This window comes from Neodiprion fabricii, chromosome 4, assembly GCF_021155785.1.
Source record: "Neodiprion fabricii isolate iyNeoFabr1 chromosome 4, iyNeoFabr1.1, whole genome shotgun sequence".
NCBI classification, from domain to species: domain Eukaryota; kingdom Metazoa; phylum Arthropoda; class Insecta; order Hymenoptera; family Diprionidae; genus Neodiprion; species Neodiprion fabricii.
This window is the reverse complement of record NC_060242.1, coordinates 9,771,489-9,789,608: the sequence shown is the minus strand read 5'-3', so window position 1 is coordinate 9,789,608 and position 18,120 is coordinate 9,771,489. Positions and strand designations below refer to the sequence as shown.

At 38.6% G+C, this 18,120-nt stretch overlaps 1 protein-coding gene across 7 annotated transcripts in view; it reads right to left on the bottom strand.

Annotated features, from left to right (window-relative positions):
- Nucleotides 1-18,120, bottom strand: part of LOC124180883 (protein-tyrosine sulfotransferase) — a 270,165-nt gene that overhangs the window by 23,583 nt on the left and 228,462 nt on the right. For all 7 annotated transcript variants that reach the window (XM_046566796.1, XM_046566798.1, XM_046566793.1 and 4 more), the window contains one exon: nucleotides 2,167-2,425. In XM_046566796.1, the coding sequence (XP_046422752.1) occupies nucleotides 2,167-2,310 (144 nt within the window). In that variant the 5' untranslated portion in view covers nucleotides 2,311-2,425. The remainder of the gene's footprint in view (nucleotides 1-2,166; nucleotides 2,426-18,120) is intronic.

The window sequence follows — 18,120 nt, the reverse complement described above, 5'->3', positions numbered from 1 at the left end:
TTGAGGTTACTATTTTTGTATTAAATCATTTAAATCCATTGTTTCAATTCGTTTTTCCTATCGCGTGATAGCTTCCATGCCATAGATGCACGTTTCCATTAAAATAATACTTTGAATTTTTCATTAACTAAGTAACTAAGACCCAATCTATGTTACTTACTTATTCGAGTAACAATGATACATGAATTCATTATCAGTCATGGTCTAGATATACAACTTCGGTGGAGTAGATTACTCGTGCATACGGCCTTGATGAATCACATCCGTATCCGAGAGCTTTAATCTGGGGATCCCAAGTCTGGTGGGCATTAACGGCGGAAAAAAACCTGGTCTGTGAAGGAATGTGGCTACGGCTTAACAAACTCTAGTCCGTGATACAAAATGCAGCTTTGGTAAAGAAATTTATCCGAGTTTGGGCCAATACAGCTTTGGCTATCAAACGTCCAAGTCTGTGCAGCAATCAACTAGATGACGCAGGGTTCTTCAGGTTGGCAAACCCAACTAACGTTTCTTCCTTAACACAAGACAACGAGGAGTTCTAGTTCATTTTTAATAACATTTGGTTAGCTAGAGGCCCTATATTCCCCCCGAACGTTACAGTATAGATACCCTCGAAGAACACAGGGGGATTTTCCACTCTCCAAGTTTCTGAACCCGGGAGTTCATTTCCAAGTCCATGAACGTGTTACCACAAGATTTCTGACTGTGAATATAAATTAGAATCATGCGTGCGAAACGTGCAGTTTTTTAATGCTGGATTGAAATTTGAGGACTTTGTAGACCTTAATTCATGTCGGTGTGAATCTTTGAAGCCAGGTTTGAGATTGTTTCATCGGTTTCTTCCGCTCAGAGTTGAATTGTCTCAATGACACTTCATCTTAATTTCGTAATTTTGAATATGCTGCAAAATTTTCGTAGTATAGAGATAAAGGGATACAAAAACTCTGCGCAGATTCACATGGAACTTGGATCAAATCCGAATTTTTATGCGCATTAAAAACATACTCTCAAAGGAAGACCCTTGTAACGCGCTTTTCTCCCGTTACTTGATTGGTTTACACAGAAATTTTACAATCGAATAATCTTTAGGTTCTGTTCAATATCGCACCTTGCACGTGGATACAGTCGAAGTGAAATCCATTTTTCTATACAACGAATCAAATGCATCATTGGCTGCTAAATTTTGCCGATATCTTGAACCCTTGTTTGAACCCCATATCTGTTGTTTGCACAATATACAATGTTGCACACAACAGTGCAAGGATCGGATATTTCAATTTAAATTGAAAATATCAGTAAGAAAAGCGTCGACGGTATGGTTCAAGTGGGACGAAGCGTTGACATAAGGTAAAACTTTAGTTTCATCACTGGCATAAGGCCAAATTATAAGTAAGTCACACGGAAAAAAAAATTCAGCTCGTGGAACTAAATATTAGATAGTTACTTGTAAACAGTTCGTCGAACTAAACGTTCTGTTATTGGAAGAGCACTGCATGGTTCGTATAACTGAGTGTTAGTCAGCTGTCATAGCTGTACGTTGTTCAGCTCTCTCAGCTAAACAGCTTCGTTCGAAGAGCTAGACCAGAATTTTTCGGCTCCGCTCACAGTGCTTATTATTAAATAGTACAATTATATTGCTATTAGTATTATTTTTCATCATTATTATCATTATTTATTCAGTGTCATTTACATATTTGAATGGACTATTTAAACAATTATCTATCAACTGTATTTAAATCATACTCATGAAATTTGAAGGTTATGAAATATGTCAACGCACCAGAGCACAGCGCAACTTACAGCTCTTAGAGCAAAACCATTCAGCTGTGAGAGCTGAACAACTTGCAGCTATCAGAGCTGACTAACATATAGTTGCTGTAACTACAAGATAGACCGTAGAGTGCGTATACTGGAGCTGTAGAATACAGCTCGCCGAACAGAATTTTTTTTTCCGTGCACCAATGAAAACGGGCTATACCGGCATCGAATGGTCATGAGGATTGTAAAATAAGTATATTGAAATCTTAATTTTACTTTAGTTTGTGGCTACTCACCGTTGATGCATTCGTCTGATATTAAATTAATTTCTTCGCATAGACAAACAAAAACTTGTAGAAAAGCAGGTGTTTTGACACGATAATCAGCTAAAGTATATGATTCTCTTACCTCTTTGGCAATCATCACCGAAGTCGGTCCATCTTTGGAGGACCCGCAGATGATACCGAGCTGATAAAGGACCAGAAGAAAAAGCAGTCCCGCAAAGCAGAGGATGGAAGCCTTCCGGCCCCCCCGAGGTGACAGAAGTGACATCCCTCGGGTCAGGCACGCCCTCGCAATACGATGCCGATTGTCACTGCTACCACTGGTTGTAAGAGCCAAGCCAAGTGAATAAGGCCTGGATGTACCTACGCCTAACTCATCCCACCTGAAATAAATTAGAAGAGTGAATATAGGGGGTTACTTTAAACCGAATAAGAGATAATTTGCAATCGAGATCAGAACTGCGTCAGGAAATCGGAATCAGAGATGTGAGTCTCTTCCTACGCAGAATTGCATGAGATTTGTCGTTGCCGTGTATTGATTATATTCGCAGTTATGTGTAACCTAATACACATCAATAACCAAGCTTGAAGCTTATTTAATGGAATTTCTATGGAGACTTTTTGCTAATCATGCCTATGAAAAGTATTTATCTCCATTACCTACTAGGCCTATTCATTTAGAAAGTATGGCGACCTGCGAAAAAATAAATAAATGAGATTTGATCTAATTAAACCTAAATTTTGTCTTTATCCAATCCAATCTGATCCGATCAAACCTATAATTTAAATATCGTCAGATACATAAATTATATATATTTAGATTAGCTTAGATGAAGATGAAATTTGGATCCAATTAGATCTAATCAAATTTAAGTAAATTAGATCATTTCTATTAATTCATTCCTGGAAATGTTAGATAGTAATTAATTATTACCATTACATTTAAACGATGCATTTTAATTTGATGATAAAATCTCTCTTGAACTTATTATAATTAGTGTAGATCATCGCTTGGTTGGACGGGCTGGTTAAGCTTGTGAAATATGTGTTCAGTCTTTGGATAAAATTAAGCAAGCCGCATTTCTGAGCTACATCGGTCTACCTAACGGCTACAGCTCTGACAACACGGTGACGAATAGTGATTATGATTGGTAGACGGTATGACCCATTCTGAATTTTTACATATAGAAGGCATTTTCCTACCGATGAATAACGGTAACGTTGACGTAACGGTACCAACTAAATTTAGTCTCAAACAGGTTTTTACCCGTATATCTAACGTGTGCAGAAGTGTAGCAACGACGAAACGGCTGTTACGAAACAGCAGCTGCGGGTTATTATTTACTTTTGTTTAGTCCCTGTAGCAGACTCAGTAAATTTACAGCTGTATGCAAATGTTCCATTGAAGTAATTCACAGGGGCTGGTTTGGGCTGGTTTCGAAAAGTAAAAGGAGTACATTTTTAATCGCAGTGCAATTGTTGGTGGTTTGGGTCTCCTCAGATTCAAAATTAGATTTCAAAGTAAGGGTTTGTAACTTTCAAAAATGAATTGCACGAATAAGTAATAATTGGGGAAAAATTTACTGCCAGAGATACTTCAATTTTTTTTAGAAAATTTGGTCACGACCTAAAAGTACTACATTTTCGAAAATCACTCTTTCGAAAAATATCATTCAAATTTCTTCCAGTTATGCTGAATTCTTTAAGTAAGCAATTGTCATTTATTTCCACCAGTCAATGAAGAGAATGAGTTTTGGAATATCTGAACATTCTTTATTTACCTGATTCTTTCGATTAGCGTGTTAAATTAAAGTTTTCAGTATTAATCCGTATATTCATTCTGAGCCAAATAAACTCGTGCCAGTCCCCTTGAAAAGGAGCTAACATACTTTAAAGCCGTTAGACATAAGAATTTCTGTTAATCAGTTTGATTTATTTGTTAGGAAAATATTGCAATCCACAATGAATTACCGTAGAATTAACCTATATTTCATGTCATCGTAATAGTGATAACCGAAAAGAAATATGATAGAAAAAAAAATTAAATCACTTACAAGAAAAAAATAGTAAAAGATTCTTATGATGGACAATGTTTTCATTCCTCTACACAGCAGTATATAACAGTTTCATTTTTATCGCTTTGTAAACAAATGAACGCAATTCTTAGTAGAAATTTGTTTGATTCTCCTAGACTGCAGTGTTAGCTGAAGGTTACTAAAGACAGCCAGCTAAATGAGGAATTTCGAAGCTCGTCCATTACAGGCGAGGGATGGTGCCGAAAGCTGCGGTATAAAAATTTCCTAATGTACCGACTCGATTAATATTGTAATCCTTATGACCGAGTCGGTAAATGTAGCGCACTGACGTTACCCACGTACCTGTTGTAACCTTATGCTTGCTTCAAAATTCTCCCGTGGCTCATTGTCTTTAGCAATCTTCAGTCAATGACTGCAATGAAGGGCCACGATAGAAAACTTAGACTGTGATTAAATCATGGAAAATTACCCAGTAGTTGGGCACAAACTTCATGGGTATACCTAACTATTCTGATACGGGGTCTCATCAAATCTAACTGAAATACAATGACGGCCCGTGCTATGAAAATTAGATGAAACCTCAATTCGAAAAAAGTAAAACGAGATAAAATGCCGTCAATAAGATTTTGTAGTTAATATTAATACAAATTTACGCTTTTCAAATTCTCGAGATTTTTGGGATTTTGCGAATAAAAATTGGCTATTTACACACGATATCGAAATGATCGTGGCATAATATGGAGGAAAAATTTGTGCCCAAAGTTAAAGTAAAGAATCGTTGATCAATGAACAAATGCTTTTTCAAATTCTTCGATGTTTCGAAATGAGTATACAATTTATGAGATTGAAGAACAATACAGTGTAAAATATCGTCCAGTAGGCAAGTAATTATCGCAGTAGTTGAGATATCATTTTCAAAGACTTCAATACAATATCTTGAATCTCTGATTTTCAATACAATTATCAGTCTTTCTTCCGCAGCTTTGTCGATTTCCCATTGTCCCAACCGCAAGGATAGCCGATAAAAAAGGTAATTCTGATTTTTTACTTACATGCCCTTTTTTATTTTAGCTTATAGCTTTAGCTTTTAACTTTATTTTTAAGCGAACGTTAAATGAGGGTGTGGCTGTAATTTGCGGTCCCTGACTACGAGCGATTAGTAAACTTGGTAGGAGGTATTTTAAGCAAATTAGCAAAATTCCGAGAGATTTATGCTGTTATAGAATTTAGTATCCGCAGCTATAGTGAGTTATTGTACAGACCATGAGGGGTTGCCCTCAAGCTTGTGTCTAATTAGGTATACGCATGTTATCAAAACAAGGGCGATACGTGGGATTCGGATAGATCCCGAACACTAATCGAAGGAAGCAAGAAGACGGTACCCAGACGGCAGAAAACTTGAATCAGTCAAAAAGATCTGATTGACAGATGTGAGTTTTTTGGCGTCTAAGAATCGCGAAAGACATCTCTTCAGGACATAAAAATATCTTTTCAAAGGCAAAAAATGGGTCATGAGCCATATTTCAAACGTCTTTTTGGCTACCTACTTTAAAATATGTTATTCCTGGGTATACGTGTAAAAACAAAGCTCCCTGAACTCTAGGTGGAACTAAAAATAAAGATTTTGTGGCATCGATTGTCGAGTACGTGAAAAAGCGCGCCAGAGCTGGAGTCACGCATTTGGGATTCCGAGAGGTAACACTGTAGCGAACGGCGAATATGATATTTCAGGACTATTTGTTTCTTCTTGTTTTTCCAGTTTCAGCGGCATCAAGCAGGGAGAAGGTGACGATTTCGAGGAAATTGAGGAATGCCGAACAGCTACGATTTCGAATGAAGAATGCCGAGGCTGCGAAGGGGGAACCGACAAAGATCTTTGCATCGCTGGAATCCACGGCGGACGTGATTCCCGCTGGTAGCCGGCGCTCCGCAGCTTCTACTCGCTTTACCCCGTCAACAGCTGACCACCAAATTTGCGAAGGATGGACTAGCGATAAGAGAGCACCACCCCGTTCATCGCCGAATTATCGTAGAGCTGTGCAGTGGATGAAATTGCGATCTAGCGTCAAGTTCCGCATCGCGATGCTCCGACAGGCGCGTCGAGTTACGAAATCTACGAAATCGAGGTTCGATCAATTGTTGCGGATTCTTGCGGCTATGACGTTACGTGGGACGTAGCGTACAGAGATCGGTGTTGCGGCAGGTTGTAAGATTTTTCAGATTACTCTAGTTTTGGCGGTCATTTGCGAAAGGTGTAATTCCGAGTTTGAGTAACGAACGCTTTGAAGAAGAGTTTTGCGAAAGATGACGCTGCCAAAGAATCACGAGGGGGTTGGAGCTTTTGTTGCGTGGATATGGAACGGTAAGCGCTGCTTATGTCCTCGCGACCGAATTTCGAGAGTAGTTGATATGAGTAAAGGCTTGCCGAACGATGGATAGCCGTTTTGAATTTGCGTTATGGAAAAGTACTCGAAATTTGTTTGTCGATCTTCTTGCGTGGTGACCGTAGCCTGAGTTCGCGTTTGAATGAAGTAAATTTTGAGTTTGTTGAAAATTTCGAGTAGAGTCACGGTTCCAAATTGCTTTTTTTTTGTCGTAATTTCGGTGCAGCCTAAATTACGCTGTACGGGATATAGTCGCAGTATCGTGGTTTTTCAGTGTCACCTCTCGTGTAGGTCGCGAATTGCTGAAACTGAGTGATCGAATTAGCAAATGACGGATTTGAGAATTTGAAGAAAATTTGAATCCACATGCGTTGCGATTGCGTTTAGTTGAGTTGGCGTTTGTAATTCTTGATTAAGTTATGATTAAAATTGGCATTTTCGTTGTATCTATTTAGGTAGCGATTGCGATGCAAAATTTGTATTATTGAGTTTCGGTTGTGGCTAAATTACAATCGAGTTTAAGAATTTGTTTATGTGAGTTTCGTATAATTTTGAGCTCTGTAGATTTTGTTCAGTTTAGCGAAGTTAGGATTATAATTACCTTAATGTAGTTTAAATTGAGTCATCGAGGACGAGTTCGGATTTATTTAATTGAGTTTGAGATTCGGATAATATCTAGCTTTATTTTAATTGCTTAGTTTAGTTTGTCAAGTAATCTTGCGGTTGCGTCGAAGCTCCCAGTCGGGCATTAGAGAGAATGCCGTCTAGCCGGATCGGCACGCCGTCGACAAATTAGTTATAGTTCGATTTTGTAGCGATTATCGCTTTGTGGTTGAGTTTAGATTTAGAGTTCAGAATTATTTGCATCTTGAGAATGTAGAATGTTGAGTTTAGTTTTTAAGGAATGAAGCGTTCGCGTCGAAGCTCCGAGTCCAACCAGAACCATAAAAAACACGAAGATATAAGAGGAAGAAGGTGTACAGTACGAAGCTGGAATGGGAGATTAGCCGTAAGTTCACGTTGTACTTACCAGAAACTTTAAACATGTTTTTCTCGAAACTATGTTTTTAAACAGCGTCAGCACGATAACTCTGGCAACTTTCAAGATTATCAACTTTTTTAAAAATCTTGACAATTATTTTCTTTACAGTCTGACGAATGGTTTTTTTAATTTTTCGGTTCGGCAATTTTTCATAAATTATTAGACACGATTTTTTTTTTAAATACATACTAACGTTTCGAATACTGCAACTTCTTTATTTTTGAAAAAAAAAAAAAAAATTTTCCGTCAGACTATTATTACTACATTATTTTACAAGATTCTTTTGAATTTTTGAAGATTGGATAATTTTTGGTGAAGTTATAATGTAGACAAGGTATATGAGCCCTCAAGTAATAGCGTAGGTTATGATAAGTTCTGATATTTTGATTATGAATCGTAAAGAGCGAGGTTTAAATGATTTTGTTTCTTCTTTTTGTATAGCTGCTTGACAGAATGTATTATTTTATTTTATTTTTATCAAATAGCGTATAGTTGTCGAGTGGTATGTATCTCTTTCTCTCCAAAATCACCCCTCTCCTCTCCGCGGTACTAAGCTACCAAGTATATTAGCCGTGGTTTAGCGAAGCTAAAGATTTCCAGGCATGTTGACCATGTCAGGCGCCCAAAAAAATCTTGCGATGCGTTTTGTAGAGTTTTGTTTCAGTTATCACCGCGGGTCGCCAAATTATTGTTCACGCGGTATGTTCTCGGTAAGTTCTTCGGGTGGCCGAGTTACAGACAAAAATCCGGGTAGCAGTATATTGTACAGGTAAGTTTATTATGAAACTTCTATTGCTTTCGTGCTGCTACGATTATACGTGAACGAATTCCATGAAGAATGGTAAAAATGACGACGCTCTGTTTAACACTCGATAACGACACGAAAATTTTACTTAAATTTATTACATGAAAAACTTTGACAACTATGTATAAGTTCTCAAAGCTATACCGATCAATCTTTGCCAAAAAAATTCATTCAAATATGTTGAAAAAAATCACGGATACAAAGTGTGCAATTTGAAAAACCCCAAGAGAGCTAAATTATTCATAAACAAAGAAAAAAAAAATGCAGGATTCAACGAAATTTTTTTGACATCTGCAAGAACCGTTGAGAGCTAAAGGCCCAACATTCGCGATGTAGGCTAGCTATAGCAGCGTCCATCTACGGGATAAAAAGTTCATTCATTCGGTGAAAGAGGTAAATAAAGTAGTGAAACAGAACCAGCTACGACGTATCGCGTTGACCCTAATACTCGAGGGTGGTTTTAGCGGTTAGTATATCCGTTACGCTTTGAGCTTCACGGTCCACTGTCAAGCAGCCGTTGAAGAGCTTTTTTTGGGAGAAAGAAAGAGGCCGAGCATAAAGCTCAGGACGAGGAATACCGTCGCAGAGACAGGAAAGGAAGTGTCCATTTTTCGGTGGTGGCTCTCGCGCCTGTGGTGCGGGAAAGACCGGCTATCAACGCTCATGTTTCACCCAGCCTGGGCTCTTCGGTGCCGTCCACGATGAGAGATGAGAACAATCACCGCAATATTGCTGCTGGCTAGCCGGCCCCTTCTTCATCTCTATAGTTTCCTCTTTTCCTCCAAACTCACTACCACCATGCTCTGTTCCACACTCGTACATTTTCTGCTCCACTCTGTGAACTCTTAGATCAATGTTTATGATAGCGCTCGCGTGGGTGGGTGGGTGATGGTCGACGTTCAAACATATTGTTCCCATGGCGAGGAGAGTTTTCGCTCCTCCTCCTTCTCCTTCTTCTCTAAGTTCCGCGTTTCATCGCTTCTTAGTCGTGTTCGTTCTTTGATTACTGTACTGCTGCAGGCTACTAACGTTGTTACACGCACTCAACTCGAGTAGCTCGACCTGAACTCTGTTGCCTCACACACACTCGATGAAAAGCTTGAGAAGTTGGTATGGTAGTAGGTTGCTGTATCAAAAAATTCATGACTGATCAAGTTTCGCAATGTCTTATTCTCCAGTTTATTTTACCACCCGAGTGTCTTTTGTCATTTTATACTATACCGATACTCACCGCGACTTGTATTGTTTCTACGGCTTGTACGGACCCTCAGTTTGATTTTGACACATTCAAGGCCGCCGATGGCACCTGCTTCACATGTTGAACAAGCGGTAGCAGGACACAACGAGAGGTGGACATGGAACACCTGCTGCTGGTGTTGCTGTCATTTCATGCTTACACGACCAATTTTTGATCAATGCCATTTTCAATTTGGACGCAACTTTTTCTTTTTCCGAGCAACTTCTCTAAAACCGTGTTTCTGTGTTATTAATATTCAAATCGTTTTGTAGTTACGTTGAGATTCTTAGAATATTCTTGAAACTTTAATTTGCTCACCCGTTCATCAGATCAGTTCAATGGCTGTCATTTCTTTAATTTTTTTTTTTGCAGCACCGTAAATTACAAGACACATCCGAAATCATTGCAACTCGATAACAAATATGTCGACATCCTGAAGTAAGTGAAGTTATTGTTTTTACTATTAGTATCCCATTTTCGAGTAATTGTAGAAAAAAAACAATATCACGCGTACACTTAACCCAGACATATTTGTTATGCAGTCGTTGATTTACACAAATATTATCACAAATTCTTTTAAAAAATTGACGCATTCATTATTTGACGAACATCAAACTCTTACATTCATTATTGTGAATCGAAAACTTTCAATGTGCTTGAAAGAAGAAAGAAAAAAAAAACCAGTATCCATTAAAGCTGCGTGAAGGCTTAGATATTATAGTTCTAAGACGGTGGTGTGAAAAGAACACAGAATGATCGAATTTAGGTGAGCTAACGTCACTTCCGACAATTGTTCAAGATCTTCGACAAATTTACTTCATCAAGAGAAGCGGTCGTATTTCGCGCCAAGTAGAATGCGACTTCTCAATAAGACCGCCCGCAATAAGCCCGCTTCCCCAGTTTTTCGCTTGCGCATTTTCCCCCACTCCGTCTCAACCTCGAAGCTCCAATTGGTCGCGTGCGAACCAAGACCGGCAGCTTGACCTCACTGAGGGTGTGAAATTGGTGAGGACAGGGGGAGGGGGGGGGGGGGGGGGGGGGGGGGGGGGCGTAAATACGCTCGTGCGTGTACCCGACGGGCATTCTAATTGCGAGTAAACTAGCATAGTAACGAATTTTTGCACCAAAAAGTCACGTTGAAGGCGTGAAATTTCCACCTGGTCCGCAATCCAAGTGTGGAGTTCCTCCACACCACCCCCATGAAAGTTGCCGGCCATAGTGCTAATTTATTAATAAGAACGTGCAGCCGATAAAAAAAGAAAGAGAGCGTGCGCATTATGGGGGTGCATTCAAATTCCCGGAAAAACTCTTCGTCGCGGCAGGTTTTGCGGACTTACTGAGAGGTCGGATTGTACAGTGAAAAAAAAAAATTTAGCGTGCGCCGACGCACTCTCTTATACCGTGATGAGAAACCTTTGGAATGATGTTGTTTTTCAATAAAAATTCTTCCCATTTTATGTGTGATTGATATAAGATTGATCCACGCCGCTTGCCGGATAAGTGGATTGGCGGCGCGTGCGTGCGCCCCCACTGGATTATTAATATTTAAAAAATACGCTCCGTTAATTCTCCAATTTGAAACTCACCTATCTTATAGGAAATTGATCAAGGAATATGCTTGTATTTTTTTTTGGAATTTTACAGCGTGGTTTCGATGATGAATATCGTGTTTGAAAATTCTTTGTTCATAATAATCTTCAATTGTTGCTATTATAAAATTTGAAGCAGCATAAAATGGAAGCCCAATTCCAGGTCTTTCGAATGAGCCCATGAACGAGTTGATCAGACAAATAGAACCTGAGATATGAAGATTTGAAGAAGAGCGTGTGTGGCGGTTTTTGGCATTTTGGGAAATTTTTAACCAGGAATAACTTTTGAAATATTGAAGGTAAAAAAAAAAAAAAAAAAAAAAATATTTCATAAATTTATTTCAACCATAGAATCCGTTAAAAAAAATTCACAACAATCGAAAAGATAAATGAAAATTTTTGGTCGATTTCATTCGGTTTGACGTGAATTGACTCATGTATATTACATTATATTATATATCTATGCAATTCTATTTATACGTTGACATGACGTTATGTAAAGATTATAGTTCAAGCAAAATTTTACAGATACTACATGTGATCAAGTCGTACTTTTATTACATCATTGCCCAAATACCCTCGGTTATTGTCGACATTGACAGATTTTGGACATTAACCGTAACATATACATGACATACGTTGAGTTGTAAATTTGTAACACGCCGTTTTATGACGCATGTTATAGACCGCCGACACCCCGTTTCTGTACAATTCCGTTCACAGACAGCGAAGGGCGGCAAATTCACAATAAGGTCAATCTCAGCTAATAGAACATATTTTATGGCACTCGATTTCTTCTTCTATCCCATGCCCTTCCTCACCCAATCTCCTACGAGCAATCACCCGGGCAACGAAGCGAGAACGAGAGAGAGACGAGAGGAGCAGAGGGCAGAACTAACCAACTCAGGCCTCGTTAACCGGGCCGAAGATCCCGAACGTCCCCAAGAGCAGCCTCCCGTTGTTAACTACGAATTGGTGTCGAATTCCCGCACTCCTGGCGGATGCTCAACACCTCGGCGTTAGTAACCGTGTCTCGATCATCATCAAGTTTCGGAGTCCCTACTACGAGTATCGTTGCAGCTGATGCCGATTATCTCTATCTGTCGGTCAGGTGTAGCATAATGGTGTGCCATAACTGGGTCAAGCAGCTCCATTGTCATATCCTGGGAGACCGCTGACGACCGAGAGCCCAAGTCAGTTGGGTACTAGTAGTGCCGCTTCCTCTCTAAGCCGGGAGCCATCGCTACTGCGGAAAAACCGACTAACAGCTCCCCCTTCATTCGACATCGGAATTCTCTCCCTGCCGAACTTAGGTCTGTGACGACTCTTGCCGCCTTTAAGCGTGGACTTTATTAGCATCTTTTCCGGACTGAAGAGTCTCGCTCCGGTTCGTAATCGTTACTCTCGGCCTTTTCCGTTTTTTGACTTTCAATTTTTCGATCTGTGTGTATCTTTTTACACTAGGTGCAATCTTAGATTAAGTTTTTAGCTTTAAGTGAACATGTATAAGTTTTTCTTTGTACTAGATTGTATCTCTTTTGTTTTTCTTTTACAACCTGTTTCCCAACATTGTGATGGGAATATCAATAAATACCATAAACCATCAACCCTTCCGCCAGCTAGCGTGACGTTACCAAACAGGGACGATCGCCACTTCGAAGCGCAAGTAAGAACGCAAGTGAAAGACACGGTGAACTTGCCGAGTGCCACGACTCTGCCGGGCTAACCGTCGTACTGTAGGTATTTGTCTGGTTATCTGTTCCGGTAACAGGCCTGTTGACGAATGGCATTCAAGAGAATAATTGATATGAAGGTAAATAAACTTCGGTTAACTTTATTATAACAACAAGATGTGTTTGAAGTGGGCGCCGGATCGGGACTGTTCCACACAGGCAGCTGCGTTGCCGGTTTCGCCCACTCTAAATCTAGAGTCAAATGAAGGATATGATCCCTACAGTACGCCGTATGGTGCTGCCACCTCTGGAAAAAAATGGAATTATCCCAGAGAAGAAATGTAAAGTACCTTTCCGAGTACTTCTTGTTTTCTTGATTATTGTTTATCTTATTGTTAGTTCACCGCATTCTTGTGCATATTGTGCGCTGTACGTATCTTGTGAACACCCTTCGTGGCGGAAGCTTGTACAAGGCAGCCGATTTGAGCTCTGTCTTATTAATTCCACAATAAATAACGATTTCAATTATATTTCTATCATCATATCGAGTGTGTCATAACCTACACTTCCCGGTCCACGTTCCCCTTTACGAAATATTGAACGGCCGAGTATCCCGTTTCAGGTAACGTGTATCACAAATAACATCAATTATAGGAGTGACGATTCAAAATTAATACGTAGCCATCGATGTAGAGTTTTAGTGACTTGTTTTTTTTTCTTGCCATCTCTTCGCACCCTGTTGGGAAAGTTCATTAATCTCCTAACGTCAATTACAACATTGAACGAGATCTATAAGGACTGATGACACAAAGTTAACGGGATTAATATTTATTTTTAACACATGACGCCTCAAAAAAAGATAAGAGTTACATTTAATTATTGTTAATTCAACCTCCCGTCAATATTTCAAATAAATTTAATCCGAACTGTTGATTTAATTATAATATTTATACCATCATTACGCGTTTTACAGAACCTAACCAAATTATAGAAAATTCGTTACAAGCTTGTTCTGATCCTCATTTTAAACTGGCTTGTCACCGCTTCAGGTCCGAATGCTCTATCATATGTTTTGTGAGAAAAAGTCAAAGCCAAGTGTCCCCTTTTTAAGACCTAATACTAAAAACCTTTCGTTGTTATCGTTATATTTTTATTATGGGCTTGAAAATAAGGAAAATCTTATATTTTATATTGCGATAATTGTATGAGAATCTATACTTGATTGAATCAAGATAAGTTGGTACAGGAATAACCTTATTTTCATCCAGATGATAACTTAACTCGTCGTCATGTTTGAAACTGCTTAAGAATGTTCGAGCCAAATGAAAAATGGTTCCTATTAACCTCGTAGTGCTGGCATAAAATGCTCCATACATGAGTGCCACATCCGTACTTTGATTTCTAAGGGAAAGATATCCATCACAATATAAAAGCGTCTGTCCTGTTAGTTGTCACAATAGTTTTTATACTGAAATACCTGCTGCTTCGGGGAGACTAAAATAACATTTTTCCAAACTCCGAGAAAAAAATATGGAACGAGGACGAGGCTGAAACCAGCAGCCAGAATTAGTAACGAGAATCAGCAATCAAACGTTCTAATGTTCATTCGAATAAGGTAGTGAAATTCGAAAATCAAAATTTTGTGAAATACCTTGAACCTCCAATACTTTTATACAATTATGAGGATAAGACTGAAGTAAATTTTTGTATCTCCAAAAAGATGAACACGTTTGATTGCTAACTCTGGCTGCTAGCTTCATGGATTCATAATGCATAGAGTCCTAATGCCTACGACAGCCAATAAAACAATTTCGAAGCGAGTGAGATTGTTAAACAAAGAATGACGGGATCAGTCTGTATTTTTCTACGTGCTACGTGCTATGAGTTCTAGGACGTAACAAATTTGTTTGTGGTTGTGCTGATGAAAACCGACAGAATCGCTATTTTTTGGCTTAAAAACTTGCAGCTTACGCCCCCACCGCTCACTGTCTGAGTCCATGCGTTATAAGTCCATGGATTTGAAACAGTTAAACGTAAGCATTACAAGCAAAATTGAAGTAACGTCAGCTGTAATCCCATTTGTGCCGAAAAACTCTTGGTGTGAAGAAATAAAGATTCTATAATAATGAATTGTAAGCGGTGCTTACGATGAGCTGTTTCCTCCACACAACCTAATGCTACTGAAATTTTGACAGAGTGCAGAGGATATACCATAAACATACCTTTGTAATGCTCAAGTTAAAATGAAAATTGTGGAGCAGAGCTTTTCAAATCTTTTTTACCACGAAATACTGTAAAAGCCATATTTCGATTTTGATGTTGATGTGCCTTATTCATTCGAAAACGTCTATCTGTTACACTGACGGTATACTAAGGTTTCCCTTTCTTTGCTGTATCGGAGGTTAGTCCGAAGTTTGATTAAAAAAGTTCAAGAGCTCTTGCAGCGCTTCGTCCTTACACGATATCGTAGTTATTTATTCTCTTACCTTTTTGTTCGAAAACAGTGTGTGCGAAACCTGGTTTCAAAATTAAACGACTAATATGGGAAGTGTTTAAAAAAATGTTTCAATTAATAAATCTATATACCCTCTAGAATGCAGAATCGATGTTTTTATTTTAGGACTTCGGAACACTGGGATCAATCATAACAATTTACGTCCTTTTTTTCCCTCAGTGGATGTTCGATTTAAACTACTTAAAGGTCATCTTATTGTAACCTTCAGCTGGCACCTTTATCTGGTATAACATTACTGGCATCTTGGGGTCATGCACCGAAATAATTTAGTATTATGACTTGAATTTTTTATTTTTTTTTTGGTATTCACTCCAGTGTCATTTACAAGATAAAAAATGTGCCGACAATAATTTTTCATTTTAAGGTAGTAAAAATTTTTATTCTAAGGCAGAAACTTCCAAGTTGTAAAATTTCGGTTAAAATCCCTTAGGTCACAAACGACCCCACGGTGCCAGCTAAGGGTTGAATTTCACCTTAGATACCATAAATATTTCGATAAATTATACCTAAAACTACATCAATGAATCCTTGTCGGGACTTTCGAAAGAAAAGTAAAACTACGGCGATGCATGGTATCGTAACGTACTTACACTTCCAAGGAACCCCGTTGAGTTCTCAGTTCCCGGAAGAACTATGTACGGACGAAAACTTACTCAACGGCATTTTATTCTTTCCTTTTCTCAATTCTTTCGGTTTTCTATTGAGCAAAGTTAACGGGAGGTAACTTTTTCCAACAGTTTTATTACCTTCTAAGAGCAAGGAACGTACAACGAAGAGACGAAATAATATGTATGCATCGCACTCGCTTTTGTCGGATTACGTAGCGTATAACAACAGGTCGAAAGTGACACAGAATGTGGTTACCTAGGTACAACAGATTTTTCTTCCAAGTTTTATATACATTTTTAAACAAATATCTGTGGCACCAACGATAATGGTGGGATTCGTAAGGATTGGTTAACGTTGCCGTAGCAGTAAAACTTCGCTTATAGTCCCCACCTTACAGGACGTTGAAGGAATATGAACTGTGCGGCGATCATTAAGTACTTTCCATAGTGTGAATGTTGTACAGGCATGGATACGTAACAAGGTATTCATCCCGGAACAACCGCATGTAGTAACATTGTAATCGAATTTCGAACAAACCGAGAGAATTTCCTTGCTTGAGACTGCTCGCTTACAAAATTTACATGCACATACTTCGTGTGAAGTTGTTTGAACTTAAGTGATATTAAGCTTTGCATGCGAGTTTAAAATTATAATCGACTTTACCTCACCTCCGTGTTCAGTTTGATTTATAAAAACCCAGGTTTGTAGCGAATAACAAAAAAATAAGGTGAGCAAATAAATGAGTTAAAAGTCTTGGTACGATTTTGATCAGAGAACATGGAGTACTTGGGTATTTGCATAAAGTAAAAAATGTGCAGTCTGATTTAGAACGTCGTGTTCAAATCCTTCTATATTGAAAAAAAAATCTTGCGATAATAAGTAAAGAAACCTGAAAAAGATCATAATAATAATAATAGCGTACGTCTCTCAGGTCTGAGGGATACATTAAGCGGTGACCGAAATTTCAAAATTCAAGGTCATTTCAAGATCATCTAAAAATTTTAAACGGAAACATCGAAACCACCGTGGTCACCTATTCTAACACAATTTTCTCTGATTGAAAGCGCGAGTGTGCACGATTAGAAAGTGAGCATTTTCACGAGACTCCACATCCGTCGATGTTACCTTCCGGGAGCACAGTTATAAGTCTAATACCTCATTTTTGTTCACAGGAAGGTCGGTTTATTTCCTCTATGGAGAAAGATTATTGTTGTGATCGACAAATACTCTGAAAGCTCTACCCTCTTCGTTGGTTTTCACACAGCACCACACGGTGTGGTGAGCATTAGCATCACATCCAACAAAGAGGAGAGCTCTCTCCCTGCTGTATGCGACCAGTTCTCTGACTTCTGCTGTTCAGTTATCTCTGTTGTGTGGAAAATAGGTCGAGTCTACTACTAGCTTTTACTCCCTGTAATCCAGCCAAACGCTGGTAACTATTGCAACTAGGTCCATGGTACCTTGTAAGGGGAGGGTCCCTCTCTACCTTCTACAATTTTGTGCTTAACGTTGTTATATTAAAATTGTACCCTAGTAGTTATATTTTCAAGGATATCGCATTCTTGGTCAAAGTCGTCAATTCGACCCTGCGATGACGTTAAGACTTAAAAATTTGCAGTGCCTCATGTCATATTCGATCATAGAAGTTTTGCGCTTTATTTTGCGACACCTTGTATAAAGCCTCCATGTTATAGTCTGTATACTCTTGAACTTCTTCAAAATTTAGCGGACGAGCTGACTGTTAGATTTACAAATTTATCAATAATTGTAGGTGGAGATTTTAGTGCAAGAGACCAGCTGCTTTGTGAGGTGAATAATAATTCCTTACGGCAATCTGCATAGTTTGCTGTCAAAGAGAAATTCTGCCGACACTGTAGCAAACGGTCGAGGCAAATTTGTATTGGAATTCATAGACTAATATGGTTTTAATTACGTATACAGAGTGGCCAGGGAATTCTGGAAACCCTGGAAATGTCATAGAATTCTGAAATTCTGGAATAGTCAGGGAAATATTAGGGGTTTTTACGGAAAGGCAGGGAATCGTTTACTATATTTTTTCACAGAAATACGTCTCACCAGTTTTTTAAGCTTTATATAAATTAAATGGGTAAAATTTTTTTTAACATCGGCGTACGGTTTTAAAACTCTGAATATTCCTAAATATTACCTTACAAACGATTGTACACAT